The following is a 17,424-nucleotide window of genomic DNA, read 5'->3' on the forward strand; positions in this document are numbered from 1 at the left end:
GGTTTTGTAGCAGAAAAAGTTTTCATAATTAAATTGATGACAATTTGCCTCTAAGCCTTTTAGATAAGAGATGAAATGCCTTCCATTTGAAAAACTAAGTCCATTAAAACTTTTTTGTCTGCTCCCTATCCTGAGTTATATTCCAATCTTATCTCATATTGTGTTTTCTTAATAATTTAGGAGAATATTTCCCTACATTTGAGGTTAGTTTGGTGAAAAAATACATCCTATCCATTGTTTTTAGACAAACAAAACATTTACATTATGTAAAATCTTGTATTAAGCTCCTGATAGAAGTTTAAAACAGCTATTTTATCTGGCAAGGATTTAGCATTTTGAATGATGCCTGAACTCACACGCAAGAAAAAGTTTTGCCTTTATGAGTTTCATTTCACTGACTTAATATTTTCTATCTTGCAAAACTTCCTTCAAGAAACAGTTTTCATTGATATTTTATGAGCTTTGATATTTGAAAGCGTGAATATCCTTCACTGTCATTTAGAAATGTTCCCACGTGCATGGAAAGACAAGTTGGCACATTTCTGTTAATGAAAAAAATGTCCTAAAATTACATACAACTATCAATAAATAAAAAATAGCTAAAATTAATCTAATTTAAATCAAACATTTCAATTTTTGATTAATTTTGTATAAGTTTATTAGGCGGAACAACAATTACTTATATATAAAATGTTTCTTCCTTTTTTGGTAATTTCTGTCAACATGAATTTATTTGTATTCATTAAAGGAGGTCTAAAAAGTATTTTATAGAGTGATCATCACATGAGCGACGGTGCTGCTTTTGCTCAAACCAGACATCTGTGTCGGCAGGCTTGTGAAGGGCTGGACTCAAACATCTGTGAGGTTGAAAGAGGCGCTTTCATGTGCTAAATCGGATTGTATTTGTTTTTGCGTCCAATTAAATGGACTCTCCTGTGTTTCTCTGTGGCCTTGTGATGAACTGAGGGGGCTGTCCAGCGGCGGCAGGGACACACTCCAGCTCCGTGTGATCCCAAGGAGGAAGAAGCTGCTAAAATGTATTATTTTGGAATCAGTATTTATGGTCATCTGACCTCAAACGCCTGAATACTGTTCAGTTTCATATTTTTACATGCAAATGAAAAATAAAAATCCTGATACTTATAGCAGAAAAATATTAAATGGAGGTTCTATGTTTATGAAAATATATCTCTTCAAATCCTAACACCAATAATTGTAATTGGTGGTGCTTCTTTCTGAGCGACTAATGTTCCCAGAAGCCTTTGAAAAGTCACTGCGCTTGTTTTCATTTCCTCTAAACTCCCTAAAGACCACAGACACAGTGAAGGAAATAGTGGAGAGAAGTCCCACAGCTCTCTGTGGGAACCTTCTTTTGATCAAATACTGCAACATGTGAGCTCCGAATATTGAAATGGGACAAAATCTTGAAGTTTTAACAGTGAAACAGAGTGAAGTGCGACATAATCACCCAACAAGGGAGAAGCACGAGTTGTAATTAGTTGTCCTGTAAATGGCCTCTTTTCCCCTCCTCCCCCTTCCTCTCCTGATCCTCCTCCTGCTCCCTTTCTCCTCCTTGTTCTACATTCAAAGAGCAACAGGTCTGACGCCTGTCCATGCATGACTGTGCAAACGAGGTGGCTGTTGAAGGCCTGCATCTCTGACTCAGTATTTTCACTTCATCCATTTGATTTTTTTTCTTTTTTTCTGTAAATTGGGGCAATAATGTTTCGGACAGCAGTGGAGCACGCTAAGAAGCACCCTGGTGTAAGTAAACCTCATGTTTTTTCATTTTCATTCATAAACTTGTATATTTTAGTAATGATTTTGCCTTATACATTTCACAAAGTAAGGAATTTAAAGTGATTAGCTTAACACATAGTGTTTTATTTTCTTCCTGTTAAATGTTAAAATGATAGTGCTCCACAACAGTTCAAAATATATCTGTTTCCATGATTTATTTGATCATTAAAACAACTTTTTTACCTTTAGAGAATTGTAAAATGTTAATGGTTTCCTCCAGTGTCTTTAAGATTCAGTCAAGTCAGTCAGTTTGAGCGGGAAACATGACCAGATGTCTAATTTAGTGTCATCTAATCTCATTTAAGCTCTAATTTAGTCACTTAAGTTGCTCCAGAAAGAACATCTTCAGCTTAAATAACACATCTGTGACTTCTGATAAACTTCAAATCCCATAAAATAGTTGGAAAAGGAGTTATTATATATAAAAAATCTATATATTTTTGTAAGCGTGCGTTTTTCCCCACCGGGATAGGAGTTATTTCTGAATATTTAACCAGCTTTGCTGTCACAGAGGAGGGTGACGGGGTTTTAACTTCTTATCATTGAAGAGAGACGGTGAGACTCTGCCAGACTCTATGTGACTCAGCCAGAACTCCTTATTATGGCCTATCATCCTGACTGACAGACAAGCTGAGAAAAAGACAGTAAGAGAGAGACGCTGCAGGGAGCAAATCCCCATGAGACTCCACAAACCCCCTTGATCAAGTCCCGGCACACAGACAGATGGAGAGACAGAGACAGGCTATAGGAGCCTGCAAGTTTCCATCAGGCAGACTGTCAGAAAGTTAGACAGCTGAATGGACTCCAGGTCAGGGAGACAGAGCCAAGCGGTGCAGATTTGGAGCTAAAGACTCAAACTGCTAGAAAACTAAAATTCTTTGCAATTAATAACCTATAGACATTTTTCTGCTTATGTACATTTGTCTACATATCAATAACAAAGTGTGTCAAAGGAGTGTTTGATTGTCACAGAACAGAAGATACAGGTTAGGAGGCCTCAACCAGGAAGATGAATGAAAAATTGGACTTCACACAAGAAAATCCCAAACCAAAATCACATTTTAGTGATGGAAGAGTGATCAAAAAATCAGTAAAAAGTTAAGTTTGCAGAAGTTTTTAAAACTTTTATTTTTGGATCCTCAGCAAACACAGTCAGAGCTCCCACTATGAGTTTGGGTTGAATCATTACTGCTACATGCAGCGAAAAATGTTTTGGATATTCAGACTGTAAAGGCTTTTGTCTGTAGATATCCCAGAGGGTACTAACGGTACAATTACATGATTATGATCAACAGATGATCAACAAAACTAGATAATAGTTGATAAAATATTTAGAAAACTTAAGGTTCAATTTAAGTTTATTATTTTAATTTCCATATACTAACCATCTTTCAATCTATTTTTAAAGTGCTCCCAGTGCTCTTTTATTTTCTGTTTTTAAGCTAAGAAAAAGTGTTGTTTTTAAAGATATACTTATAGAAAGGCAACGATAATTTATCAGAAATTCGCCTCTGAGTTGTGGTGAGGAGTAAGCCTGCCCTCATTTCCCGTCATCCCTTAGTTTACGTGCTCTTCCGCTAGCTTACAGCCCACCATACACCCAACCTAACATTACTGGAGCAACAAAAATAGCGAGCTATACTGAGGCTATCCAGACGTACAGTTTTGAGCCAGATAGCAGCGAGGAAAACGAGGAAAACGAGGACCTACATGGAACTATTTGTCTGCAAGTGGATGCATTGGAATGGAGCAGGGAGGTTGTTGCTCGCCCTACGTCACTGCCACAGGCTGCATTTTGTCATTTGCTCCATATTCACAGTTATTTGAATAAAGAAACACTCAGAAATTGTTTTGAGCTTAATTTTCTTAATATATGTCCTCCATCATCAGAAAATAAACATGTTAAAAACATCAAAACATGCTTTTTATTGGAGTGGTGGTTTAAAAAGAGACCATCTCCGTCCTATAGCCATAGGTTATTTAAACTCACTTATTGAAACTCTTGTTCATTCAAGATGTTGATTCCTATTTGTCATGCGCATCCTTCTTGTAAAACTGAAGTGCAGTCCCCCCATTTGTGAGCTGTGTAATGAGGCCAAAAATACAGTGTTTCTCTGAAATCCACTGCAATGAAAAATGGGAAGTTGCATAAGAAAGAGATGCTGGAGTACCATGAAATGGTTGCATTCAATGACTGCTCATTGCACTCTTCCGTAATGCTTGAGTGTCAGCAGGTTCAGTGGAATGATGAGAGGTGAGGAGGCACAAGGAAGCAACTAATTGCCTCTGCTGCTGAGATGGTGCAGCATCTTTATATGGTTGACACACAGGGTCAAATTAAGATTTCTTCTTCTAAAAAACATGAAGGGGAAAGCGTCAAACAAAAATATTGGATGAAGTGGTATGACATGATGAAATACTACAAATAGTTTGAATATATATTTATATTTTTCATATTAACTTCACTTTTTTCTTCACTAAAAGGGTTTTTTAATTCTAGACTTAAACCATTTCTATAAAGCAGAAAATTAGCCTTTTCTTTCCATAGTAGTCAATCATCTACATGCAAAGAGGGAATATTTAATAGAAAAATAATATAGAAAAATTACAGTTTTGAAATTAAAATGTTGTTTCTGTAATATCAGATTGTTAGTTGTGGCAGTAAAGTTTAAATGGCAGAAACAAATGTCAAAAAAGTAGGAGCAAAACTAGAAATCTGTCAATGATGGCAGGAAGTAGTAAATTATTTACAAGATTAAAAAAATTTCCCCAATTACTTATTTTAAATGTATTTCAAAAGTACTTGAAGTTCAGGTTGAAGACTTAATTGGTAGACTTATGGTCAATTATTTGCCAAAAAATTGTTTAAACTTGATTTTAATTATATTTTAAAAATATAATTATATAAGGATTTTGCAAAGTTAATTTGATTAAAAAATTTTATGGCCTTCTGTGATATTCAGAAAGCAAAAAATATAAATATAATATAAAATATAAATCTATTTTACGTTTCCTTTCACTGAAGTATCAGAAACAACAGCTAAAAAATTACTGTTTTTTTTAAATAAATACAAGAAGGAATTTATTGTTTCATGGATCAAACTTTATCTTGTGGTTAAAAAAAAGAGACATCCAGGTTGCCACTCTATCAATAGTTTAATCTGTCAATACATGACTGTACACAGCAAGCATTTAGTCACACTTTGCCTATAATAGTAAATAATGTTGAGTCAAAACACGACTTAATGCTTTGGACATTCCCGTCTCTCTCCAGCTCATCCCCCAGTTCTTCTTTATCTGCTTGGGAATGGGCGGAGCTTCTTTATATCTGATGCGGCTGGCCAGAGGACCCCATGTCACGTAAGGATCTGCAGCTTTTAATGTTATCTTTCATGATTTTTCAGCAAAAATACACAGGTCCAGGTCTTAGACATTAAAAAAACATTTTTTTGATCAGTAGGTAGAACATGTGGAGGTGAGTTTAAGTTTCATTAATTTATATAGCGCCTTAAAAAGACCTCGGTCAGACAAGGAAATGTACATTAAAAAGTCACACAAGGAACATAGAAAACCAAAGAGAAGACACAAGCATTCAAGACAGGTTAATTTATTCCAAAAAGAGAAAAGAGAACACAATATATAATGTGATAAATCAATTATTCAACTTTTATTTTTTATTTGAAAGTACACACCGTTTTACCTGAAAAATGTCTAAATAAACTAATGTCAGAGGATTAATAACTGGACCTCACATGAAAAAAAATCCTTGAATGATGATTAAAATAAAAATACTCGCAACCAAAAACTTAAATAAATTTAAATGTAATAAAAAAAAACTTTATTTTCTGAGAGTTTCTTCCCAATTGGCCTTTCACACTAACCCCCCCCCATGCATAGATTCTGCAGATTTACTCTCCACCTATGGAGCACTAAAATTCCTCCCTAAATATCCTAAAAACTTCACAGTTTTCTTTTTTATTTAAATACTTTTATAATAAGGAGCAATCCCAGGAACAGGAGTAATACTATTAATTTATTTTAGATTTCAAAGATCAGAATGTGCCATAACTCTGAGTATCTTTTTACATGTTTAGCTGGAACAAGACTAGCAACCCTGAGCCTTGGAATAAACTTGACCCCACATACCAGTACAAGGTATAACAAACATACTTGTAGCCAGCCCTATTTGTGCTGTCGAAGTTATTCTATCCATTTTCAAGCTTCTACTGAATTTCAACATGTTTTTTTTTCTGTTTTGCAGTTTGTGGCCATCACCACGGACTACAAAAATCTGAAGAAGGATGGACCTGAGTTTTAAATCTAACAATTCAAACATATTTATAAAATAAAACTAAAAGAAAGTTCTTACCTAGGGTCAGATGATTTTATTTTTTCACATTTTTAGACATGCACAACGTGACCCCAGAGCAAAATGTTTTTGATCACTTTTGTAGTTTTGAAGCTGTGATGTTTTAAAGAGGGGCTGATAAACAAGCCGAAATGACTTAAATCCAAACGACAGGTTATATGTTGCTTTTCATACCAACGGTTCTGCATCATTTATATTAAACAGAAGCTTGGCTGAGATAATTAATAGGTTGAGGAATTTTAAATCAGCAGAAAAGCACAAACAAACCCAAAGAAAAATAATATTTAGTTATGTAAATGTTTTGGAGAGCCATAACAGTGTGGGAAACTGTTCAACAGAAAGTGCTCTTTCCTTCTCCCGGAACTATAAGTTGTCACCACATTTCAGGAAAGTAAGGAAAGTGAATTATGCCAGCGTAAATAAAAGGTTTCAGTTCTGTTGAGCTTCATTACTGAGAGACTCTTTGGGAACTAACTTTATTTTATGGTTGACAAACATGACTGTAAGCTCAGCTGCCACTAACTTTCTGTTAGTTCTGAAAAAATGGTACAGTAATTAAGCTGGATGTTTTTATTAAATGATTTTCTGACTCAATTTCAGGGTATTTTTTTCTACTTTTGCAAGGAAACTTGTCTTAATCCACCTGCACAGAAATGGATGAGATACAGATCTTTTTCCACACACTCAGTGACTGCAGTGGAGCACATCCATCTTTCCTCAGTACAGGTTTGTACTGGAAAATGAATTTAGATGTCTTATGAACATTTCTTTAATCAAAAAGTTTTTTTTAGTTTTAAATCAAGTTTTTTTCTATTGTCAAGGAGCAAATATCAAATGTTTCTAGATCCTACTAGGTCTTAATGAGAAAAAAAAAATCTCGACTGTGCTGATTTTGAGAAGAGAAAAAGATGTTGAACAAACATGAGCTCAAACAACATAAAACCTGGTAAAATATCTTGTTTATCTAAAACAAGGTTTTAAACCTTTGTGAGACTTAAATAGTTTGCAGTGTAGGATGTCATGTGACCCGGGGTAAAGGAGTGCGAAGGGCTTTCACAAAGCCTCTTAAAAATCACGCTCACAGTATTTGTTGGTGCTGAGAAAGAAGCTAAATTAAAGGAGATTATTTGTTTTTCCTCCTGTGAAGTTTGTGTGTTTGGGATTGTTTTCTAAGAGCAGACATACAAACAGACAATCGTCTGGACAGTTCTCTGGCCTGGGATTTTGAGAGGAGATATAGGAACAGATGCCACTCATCCATTGGAGAACTTGCTCAAATGCGTAGCAGGAAACAAAGCAGTCTGTGTAGAGCTCAGTCAGTTTTTGTAATTAGTGTTGAATAACCAGAGATGAGAAAGGGAGCAGTAGCGCTTGAAATTTCAAGCCTGTTCAGTGCTCCTTTGTTAAACACTTTTGTGTCTAACAGCGAAGATCATAAATAAAATAATCAAATATGATTTTTATCCCAAAGTGAATGATAAAGAATGCAAAATCTTTCATGTGTTTGAAAGTACAAAAAGAAGAGCAGTGGAGAAGAAAAAGTTTAATGAAGAATTTCCTGTACATCAAGAACAAACTCGTCATTGAGGATGAATTTATTTTTATATTTATTTTACATTTTTGTTGAGACTTTTGAGTGTAAAAGCTGCTCAGTGATTTCATTCAAACATCAATCTCCATGAAGGACAAAGAGCGCAAATGTCCGACTTCCTGTTGCATCGTCGCCATGCCGATAAGGGATCCGTTTTATTTTCCTTTTCTAGTAAAGTAATTCCCTGAAGTGGCTACTATGAGGAAATGACTGCAGGAAATTCCAGCTCCTGACCTCTATGAAGCCTGCGCTCCTCTCGTTTCTCCAAACTGTCTGCCTCGTCTCTGTAACATGGCTGCAAATATTCAAAATAAAAGCAAGCAACAACTTTCTTTATTTAAACTATAAATATTATAAAGGAGCACAAATTGTAGATAGGATCATATCTAATTGACTAATTAAATGAGACAGTAGTCATAAAAATGTATTTATTACTGTAATACTTGAATCCACTCAACTTATTAATTTTCAAACAAATTACTTATAAAAACAATTTTAAAATCTGTTAATTCATTTAAAAAAAGGGTTTTGTGTTTATAACATCAGTTTATAGGTAGATCCATTTGTAACTTGTTACTATTATGCTAAAAGTAAAGATACATCCTATTATTGTTGCATAAACTATGATGTTAATTTTCATCAATTAGTAACAAGATTGTGAAGATAAATCTTTATTTGAGCTCATATACATTTGTCCTCTTGGAAGAGGTTCTGTGAACATATAAATCGAGACATATCCACACAACATTTATCAAAATAAGCTTATTATAATGTATTAAAATTACAATGTTTTTCTAATTTTATGTCTTAAAATGCACATTATTCTATTTTTGCATCCTTGTGTATTTTACATTTTGCACATAAATCATCCAAACATTAGCAAATAAAAACATGATCAAAATATGCAGGGTTGGCTATATTACAGCTTCAAAGGGCACAGCTACAGTGTCATTAGTGAATAGAATCCTAATGTTTATTCATTTTTAATGGTCCTTGAATCCTGGCATGGGGAAGGGTCTTGCGAACAGCTCCACCCGCTGGCGGAGCTCTGCTATGGTGGACACTGTGTTGGTGTCCTCCAACAAGAAGGATTTGAAGCTGGCCAAATTTCCTGATTTATGACAGAAAGTTAGATAGCAATTTGATTATTTAAATTGAAAATCAGAATAATAATTAGTCTATAACAAGGGTCTGCAACCTTTAACAGTAAAAGATCAATTTTGGGCCTGTTTTCTACTGATAAAAACCTAGAAGGATCAGCAAAGTCTTATTTTACACTTTAAGAAAATGTGTTAATGCTTTGCATTAATTAAATTGTTTTTTAAATTGATAAATATGAATTATATTTCATTTTTGGCATGGATAAAAACATAAACTCAAAGGAAAACAAGCATTTTGTAAAAATGTAAAATTGTTTTTGACTTTCCTTTCTTTTCAAAATAAAAGACACCCTGTGCCGAACAGGATCATCCCATCTATTAATCATTTTTGTGCACCATAAGACAATATGTCCTTGAAACTAATAAAAGATCAGAATTCATTTAATTTTTTACCAAAGTTTTACTTAGAATTTGAAATCTGAAGCGTAGCGTGAACAAGCTAGGCATCTCCAAGTCAGTAGGGATGTAAAAATATTGACATAATTATCTTTTAGGTGCATCTCAGCCATAAATTTATAATCTTGACTAATCTAAATTATATAAATGCTAATTAAGTAATCCTTCATTTGAAGAAAAAAAATACTATTATTTTATTTTTGTGTAGCCAGAGAGCTAAACGTGGCTCTGGAGATGCAGGTTGCAGACCACTGGTTAATAAACACATATTTGAAAAAGCCCGACAAATTTAAACAAAAATGAGCAATGATCTCACCTGTTTTCTTTTTAATATCCAAGGCAATCTGAATTCCTTCATCAATAAAGTCTACAACCTTTTCAAAGTCGGCTTCTTTGAGTCCTCGTGAGGTCAGAGCTGGTGTTCCTGTACAAAAGTGACAAAGTGAAGTGTCAAAAAGTATTTTCACTTCACATTTCCATAGATGATTCACGGGTAACGTTCCTGATGAAATTTAAAGCTAAAGAGACTTATAAAACTATAAAGAAGCTGTCACTTGTTTATCTGAATTGTAACTGAAACAAATCAAGAATATTTGTGAACATGCCGAGCCTGAGCCCTCCTGGAGTGAGAGCGCTCTTGTCCCCGGGACAGGTGTTCTTGTTGGCGGTGATGGAGACCAGCTCCAAGACTCTTTCAACTCGAGCACCATCTATCCCACGAGGTCGAAGGTCAACCAAGACCAGGTGATTGTCCGTTCCACCTGAGAGAGTTAGAAGGAGAAGAGAGCGTGTTTGCTTGGTTTGTGGTTAACTTCCGTTCAGGTTCAGTTCATCTTAAGGTATGAAAAAACTGCTGCTCCACTAATTTTATTTTCAGACCGAGCTGATTAGTTTATCATTGATTTCAAGATGTGTAATAAATGCTGCTTGTGTCTAACAAACTGTCAAGTCTGTTTTAAGAGGTCCTCTCTAAAGTCTTTAGACCAGAACGCACATGACCCACTCCAGTCATCTGTTGATCTATTTAAAATCTGTCCCAGTGATCTTTTAATTATGACAGAGAATCATTAGCAGGAGATCCTAGACCAAAATTTGAACAAAGTTTACACTCTATCCCTAAAAAAACATTGGAACCGGGTTACGGTTAGGATAAGGGTTACGATTATGTTTAGGAATCTTGTAGTATAGACACAAATTCAGCTTCTGGCTACAGTTGCAACATTTCTACTTCTAGCTAATATTGAGTTTAATGTGTTTGCCAACAACCAGGTCCCTCTCCACAAAAAAGCTCTTTTTCAAGCTGCATATTTTCATCTGCTCCCGATTCACAACAATTTGATTAAAGAAATACTCAGAAATGCAATTTTAAACTTAAATGTATTTATAAATGTCCTCTATCGTGAGAAAAAAGCCACAGGAACATGTTAAAAACACTCTAAACACAACTTTCATTGGAGTGTGTCTTTATAGAGAATGAAAAAGTTAAGCAGCAATGCAAAAAGATAGAAAAGAAACACCAGTAGAACCCAATGTCATAAACGGAGAAAGAAAATCTTTTTGAAGATTAAAATTTAAATCAACTTAGTACCTGACACCAGGGTGTAGCCTTTCTTCAGCAAAGCATTCGCCATAGCTTTGGAATTAAGCAGCACTTGAGCGATGTACTCTTTGAACATGGGAGTAGAAGCCTACAGAGACAGAAATTATGCTGCATGAGAGAAATACCACATAGAACACTTCAGATGACATTCACTCAGGGAGTTGAATGGTTTATACATGAGCTGCTGATATTAAACTGGCTCCTCAGTTTCAATTTCCTTTACTATTTTTTAATATAATGTGCTGCCTGTTAACCAGCTCGGTAGCCCATGGTGGTGTAGGCCCTAAAACTGGGAGATTGTGGGTTCAAATCTACGGTCGGATCATACCAATAGGAGAGGATGGCTCAAATGCAGACAACAAATTTTGCAACATTCCCATCATTCTGGCCTAAATTCTGGATGAATGTGAATGAAATATTGTTGAAGATAGAATATGAGAACCTGTTTGAGGGCAACTGCCACTCCAGCAATGGCGTGATTATGCGGTCCTCCTTGAAGTGATGGGAACACAGCAAAGTTCACTCTGTCCTGCAGGTCGTAGAGAACTTTCCGGCCTTTTGCGTCCACGGACCGCACGCCTTTCCGATAAAAAATCATACCTGCCCTGAAAAGTGAAGGAAAGAAACTTTCAGTTTGTTGTGGATCATCCCCTGTTACACCCCAAAAGATGATCGCAAATCCTGTATGTGAAGACTAAAATCATCCAAGCTGTCACCTTGCTCCACGAAGGGACTTATGGGTTGTCGTGGTGACCAAGTCGGCATGCTGAAAAGGAGAGGGAACAGCCCCGGCTGCCACCAGGCCGCTGATGTGAGCCATGTCAGCCAGCAGGTACGCATTTACCTCCTCACACAGCTGAAAGACAGTCATTTTACTGTTTTTTAAATACGTTTTCATTGAGAAATACAAATGAAAATAAATGGGAAGAACCTTCTTCATCCGTGTGTAGTCAATGAGGCGTGCATAAGCACTGGTCCCTGCAATGATGACTTTGGGCCTAAAGAGACGGGCAACCTTTTCCAGCTGCTCATAGTCAATCAGACCTGTCTGTGGCTGAGACATTCAAGACAAGCAAAGACAATAAAAAAACAATAACCTTGTATAGGTTTAGTATATATTATTCTTTTTTTTTTTACAAGTTTAGGATGTTTCTACTCACAAACTACTCACATCCAGCTTGTATGGTGTGGATTCAAAGTAAATGGAGGTGGCTGATATTCTCTTGTTGTTTGTCATGTAGCCGTGAGTGAGACTGGAAGAGAGATGTCAGTTGGAAGGGTTGGATTGTTCTCAGCAATGGTCAAGGCAGACTTTGTCTTCCTGAATCAAATAGGTGGTTTGCACTTGATATATGCTGTTAGTTCCTATAGTTCCATCAATAAAAAATATCCGCTTACTTACTCAAAGGGTTTTTGTTCATTCACTGAATGTCTTGACTATATTTTACTCCGTGTTCAGTCTGATGCCCAATAATAACCTCTATACTTAAAAGAGTGGGAGGACTGTGTGTGATTGAGGTATATTTTTTCAAATAAATAACTTATTTTTATTTGTTCGTTTTGGTACACAACACATAAAAAGGGCTATAAAAATGAAGTTGGATTTGAATTGACTTGATATATATTTATATATTTTCACAAGTTTTAATATTTCCCTATATTTTATCATATATTTTTTTGTAGATAATTATTCATTGTCATGTATTTATTTTTAGTGTTTCTTAAAAAGTGCCATATAAATAAAGATTTGTTTCAATTTGATTTGATTTTCTAAATTTGATGCACCGAAGAATAAATTTGTTCTTTGTAGAATTGTGAGCCAGTATCATAGAAACTCAAAGTGAATTCCTTAGAAATAATAATGCCTATTTTATGAACCAAATTACACAAAATTAAGCTTAGAAAATCTATATTTATTTATGGTATGCAGCATTTTGTGCTAGGATGTCTAAAAGTGCTGTATTAATAAAGTTTGATTTGATATACCAAAGAGTAAATTACTTCCTTCCAGAATTGTGAACTAGTAAATCTCCCAGATAGAAATGCGAAGTGAATTCCATAGAAATAATAAAGCATGATATTTAATTACCAAAAATTTGCATTTTGAATTAATTTTGTGTTAAGGAAGAACTTTTAAAGTAAGAAAAAATATTGTAATTTTTTTTTAAAGTTACAAAAGCTGCTAAATACACACTGGTGTTACTAGATTTCTACTGTCTCTAAAAACAACATAAAACCTTTACTTACTGCCCTCCATCCGGGAGGTCGAGGCCCATGATGCGGTCATGGGGCTGCAGCACAGCGGTGTAAGCTGCAAAGTTAGCAGGAGATCCTGAGTACGGCTGGACGTTGACACCCCAGAGGTTTGGGTCCAGACCAAAAACACTGAGCGCTCGCTGCTGACACAGCAGCTCGATCTGGTCAACAACTTCTGCTCCTCCGTAGTACCTGAGAGGAGATAAACAAACTGAAATTATTTTTTTTTTCTTATTTTACACTGTATGATGTAATGCCCCACAAAACTGAATTGCATCTAATTATAATGTATTACTTTGTCAACATGTCAGAGGAGAGTATCATGCTGTATGATGAAATGGAAAGTGATAGTTTGTCATCTGTAGTGTCAGTTCATTCTACTGTGTATTTTCATTTTATACAGAATTTCAATACATGAAATATCTTGGACAACAAGCTACAGGTTTTTTCATCATCTTAAACTGACCTCAATATTTTGGTATTGTTAAGTATCATTAAATTTTGTACATTAAGTTGTACCGTATAGTAATATGAAAGATTATATTATAGACATTGTGTTTTATTTGGTATTGGTGAATTATGACATTTCAGATCGTGTTAAATTATAACAGATTGCTGTTTAGTTCAGTGTGTATTTTACTTATAGAATTAGATTTGGTTGCAGTATTTTCCTCATTGATTTTACATTTGGCTTCATGTTATTGTATAATGAAGTGGGTTTGTTTTGTCTTCAGCTCTGAACAAAATGTCCCTCACCAGCAGCACACACAGGAAAATAATAGTGAATATTTTTTTCGTTCTACCTTTGTCCGGGGTATCCCTCAGAGTACTTATTGTTCAGACAGGAGCCCTGTGCCTCGAGGGCTGCACGGCTGCAGAAATTCTGGTGGACGAAACAGGTTAACTATTAAGATTTGTGCAATTGACTTTAATCACTTTTATTCATGCAATCACATTGCTAACACATTAAGCTGATATGCTGCAAAAAGATAATGCAAACGTATTTGATATTGTTAAAGATTTTCTAACACCCATCTGCATGGGAGCCAAAGAAAAGAAATGTATGCAAATGAAATCTCATTCTTGTCCCAATTTCCTTCTACTCTCACTTCAGCTCTTTTTTTTTTAGCCAACTCCTTCTCTCAATCATTTCCTGGCACCCTCTCTGCCTCACTGTAACACTAAACCTGTCACCTATCAGGGATCTCTCAGTCTAGTTTTAAACTATTTCCCTTCTTAAAATAAAACGACACTGACATTTCCATCCATTATTCCAACACTCAAAAGTGACTTTCTTTCTCTTTCATCTTATCTCCAAACACAGAGATCAATGAGAAGGAGAGACAATGATAACAGGATCTTTTGAGGGCATTTGGAACATAATAAATCTAAAAAACACAGACCTCTCATCTAGGAATTAGCCTGCAGGGACACTGACTGACAGCACATCTGCATAAAAATGACAGTCTGTTGGAAGTCGTTGGGACTAATAAAGTAAAAACTTCATAACTGTCTGGAGAATGAAAGAACAGAATTGGCTTCTTTCCCTTTAGCTTTTACGAAATAAGTAAATTGCAAAACATGGAATCAAAGTCAACTTTTGGACTCCAAAAAGCAATACTATTGAGCTGTTTTTTGTTTTCTCCTATGTTCTTACTTTTATTTACTAACATGGTTCTGAAAAATGCTCAGCCACATTTTTAGTACAAAATGTAAAATTATGAGATTTGACAGAAAACAGCCCATTCTCTGTGAATAACTGTCATTTGGTTTACAGGCAAGATGCCATGTTTGTTATTTCATAAACGTAAAGGAATGAGTGTTACTATCCTCTATGTTTGATATGGATCAATCAAGTGAAACAGATAATCCACCTGAGAACTTGACTGGATCTTCCAATTGTTATGTAGGATTTAAATTACAAAAATACACCGCATTCACACATCTGACAGCATTGAAATGTTTAAAGACCCACACGAGTCATCTTTTTATCTATTTTAAAAGTGGTTCCAGTGTTATTTTATTATTATGATTATGCCATTTTTAGACAAAAAATTTAAACGTGTTGTTTTCTAGGACATAGTTACTACAGAGTGGCTGTAGTGCATTAGAAATTTGTCTCTGAATTGTGGGTGGCCTGGGGCAACCCCGCCCCTCTTTCCCATCACCAATAGTTAAGAACTCTGTTTGAAAGTTTCCTGATAGCTTACACTCTCATACCACTAATCTAACATTAGCAGGGAAACGAAAATGGCGAGCAATGTTGGAGCTATCCAGCTGTACAGTTTTGAGCCAGATGCCATCTCGGACGAGGAAAACAACACAGACGTACATGGATCCAGTCGTCTAAAAGTGCATCCATCAGAATGAAGTGGAGAAGGGAGCTTGTGGTCCGCCATTGGGATTTTCTACATCACAACTAAGCTCTTTTTAAAACTGTGTTTTTGGGAGTGTATACAGACTGGAGAAGTTTGTTGGTCCAGACCGAGTCGGCTTGATTTGGTCTGGATTGAGTCCTGAACTTTGCATTTGGCCTGTAATCAGACTACCGTCAACTGAACAAAAGCATGTGACTAAACATCACTTCAGTCATTGATTGGCCAGGAATTATTTGGTTGGGACAAAGGAACGAGAGGCATGAGGTGGCAATACTTTGCAGTCCTTGTCGGGATAGTTCACTTATTCAAACTTTGTATTTTGCTGACCAGTTTTGGATGTTTGCATCATAATTTTGCTATTTTGCCATGGCAAAGACATGCTGCAAGGTGGTTACTGAGGAAATGGCTAAGAGGGTATGCTGATAAGTGTTTATGACATGTGGACTGCTGTAGGAAACAGTGTCAGAAGCAACGTGTATCACGTTCAAAGTATGCATTCATCCGACCACATTTCAATGAGTTGTCGCATCATTGCTCCACGTTTGTCAGCAGCTAATGGTTCCTACTTTGTTTACAGTCTGTAATGCCTGGCTACGGTGTCCGTTTTGGTCCAGTTGTCACACTCCGAGCATGGAGTGTATTCAGACTAAGGAATCTTTGAAAGATCTGTCACAGAGTGGCTCCTGGTACTGGACTCGTTTCTATGTATTCAGAGTGAACAGTTATTCCAGATTATCGGCGGAAACAAACTCTGGTTCACTTTAAGCTAACCAAATGTGTCCAGTCTGAATACACCCTTAGTCTTCCCCTGAAACACAGTGATTTGAACAAAGATCTACTCAGAAATTAATTTTCTTTAAATAATGTCATATCCTCATGAAAATGCCATAAGAACACCAAAAATCATCAAAGTGGACGTTTAAAGTCTCAGACTTCACAGATTATACAAAAACATATCTACACTTCCTTCATATATTCTTGGTATCTCACAAATCTCATCAGGATTTGATTTAGTCTCTCCCTTTTTTAACTGTATTTCTTCTCACCTCTGACGCGATGAGCTCCAGCCCGCGGCACTGCCTGTCCTTTTCTTGCTGCAGTAGACTCCACATCTCTGGATCATCCTGGGCCAAGCTTTCCTGTCCCGTCCACCCACCGCTGCCGCTGCTGAGGCCTCGCCTGCATGAGTTTGCACTGAAGTGCGCCTCTGTCCCCAAAACTCCCGAAAGCCTGGTGAGGAGGCGCTGCTGCATGGGCAGCGGATCAACACAGAAAAGCAATGTGACTCAGATATGTTCATTGATGAGCTGGGAACAAACCTCTCTGTAAGTGTGGAGTGGGAAGACATATGGGAGGACTGTTGCTTTATTGTTTTGCTGCTGGTGATAAAATGTAATCAGAACTCTCCATTGTGTTTCAAATCAGCTAAAAATGCTTCCCAGGAGTTTTGTTATTCTGTTTTGTTCCAAGATCGATCCTTTGGTGTTTTTTTTTTTAACTTCTTAAGTATTTGAAAATCCTTTTATCACTCAGAATTATAATGCTTTCAGCAAAGGCTTAAAAACAAGGGAGTTAGAATAATGTGCCTTTTGATGTGTGAAAAAGTGCATTAAACAGAGAAAACCCAAACATGTTATTCAAAGGAACAGTTATGGGAAACCTTGGACTTGAAAAACACATATAAGCAGTCTGAGGTCAGGTTAGTTGAAGCTGGCTTGTACTTGTGTGATTGTTGTGCAACAGTGTGCTACTTCTGCCTAATAGACACATTACTGTTGAGGAAAAAGGAAATACAGGTAAAAGTAAGTCTTTCATCTTTTGTGTTCATTATCTTGCATAACAGTACTGCTGCACACAACAGGGTTTCATTCAAA

The 17,424-nt window shown here is 36.0% G+C and overlaps 2 protein-coding genes across 2 annotated transcripts in view; one reads left to right on the plus strand and one right to left on the minus strand.

The window, feature by feature from the left end:
* Positions 1-1,304: 1,304 nt before the first annotated feature.
* ndufa4l2a (NDUFA4 mitochondrial complex associated like 2a) lies at positions 1,305-6,763 on the plus strand. The gene is made up of 4 exons (XM_024293979.2): positions 1,305-1,764; positions 5,075-5,160; positions 5,895-5,955; positions 6,062-6,763. The coding sequence occupies exons 1-4, from the start codon at positions 1,723-1,725 to the stop codon at positions 6,116-6,118; spliced, it is 246 nt and encodes an 81-aa protein (XP_024149747.1). The 5' UTR covers positions 1,305-1,722; the 3' UTR covers positions 6,119-6,763.
* A 1,411-nt stretch (positions 6,764-8,174) lies between these two features.
* Positions 8,175-17,424, minus strand: part of LOC112159621 (serine hydroxymethyltransferase, mitochondrial) — a 10,836-nt gene continuing 1,586 nt past the window's right edge. The window contains exons 2-12 of the mRNA XM_024293817.2: positions 16,597-16,797; positions 13,976-14,055; positions 13,164-13,364; positions 12,088-12,169; positions 11,848-11,970; positions 11,633-11,772; positions 11,359-11,521; positions 10,905-11,004; positions 9,922-10,077; positions 9,633-9,740; positions 8,175-8,871 (exon numbers count right to left, since the gene is read on the minus strand). Of these exons, the coding sequence (XP_024149585.1) occupies positions 8,744-8,871; positions 9,633-9,740; positions 9,922-10,077; positions 10,905-11,004; positions 11,359-11,521; positions 11,633-11,772; positions 11,848-11,970; positions 12,088-12,169; positions 13,164-13,364; positions 13,976-14,055; positions 16,597-16,797 (1,482 nt within the window). The 3' untranslated portion in view covers positions 8,175-8,743. The remainder of the gene's footprint in view (positions 8,872-9,632; positions 9,741-9,921; positions 10,078-10,904; positions 11,005-11,358; positions 11,522-11,632; positions 11,773-11,847; positions 11,971-12,087; positions 12,170-13,163; positions 13,365-13,975; positions 14,056-16,596; positions 16,798-17,424) is intronic.

This window comes from Oryzias melastigma, linkage group LG7, assembly GCF_002922805.2.
Source record: "Oryzias melastigma strain HK-1 linkage group LG7, ASM292280v2, whole genome shotgun sequence".
Taxonomy (NCBI): domain Eukaryota; kingdom Metazoa; phylum Chordata; class Actinopteri; order Beloniformes; family Adrianichthyidae; genus Oryzias; species Oryzias melastigma.

Excerpts from the sequence above, each read along its gene's own strand:
- ndufa4l2a (XM_024293979.2), top strand. The coding sequence starts at position 1,723 with ATGTTTCGGACAGCAGTGGAGCACGCTAAGAAGCACCCTGGT. Across the intron at positions 1,765-5,074 it reads ACGCTAAGAAGCACCCTGGT|CTCATCCCCCAGTTCTTCTT; the intron begins GTAAGTAAACCT and ends GTCTCTCTCCAG. Across the intron at positions 5,956-6,061 it reads ACCCCACATACCAGTACAAG|TTTGTGGCCATCACCACGGA; the intron begins GTATAACAAACA and ends TCTGTTTTGCAG.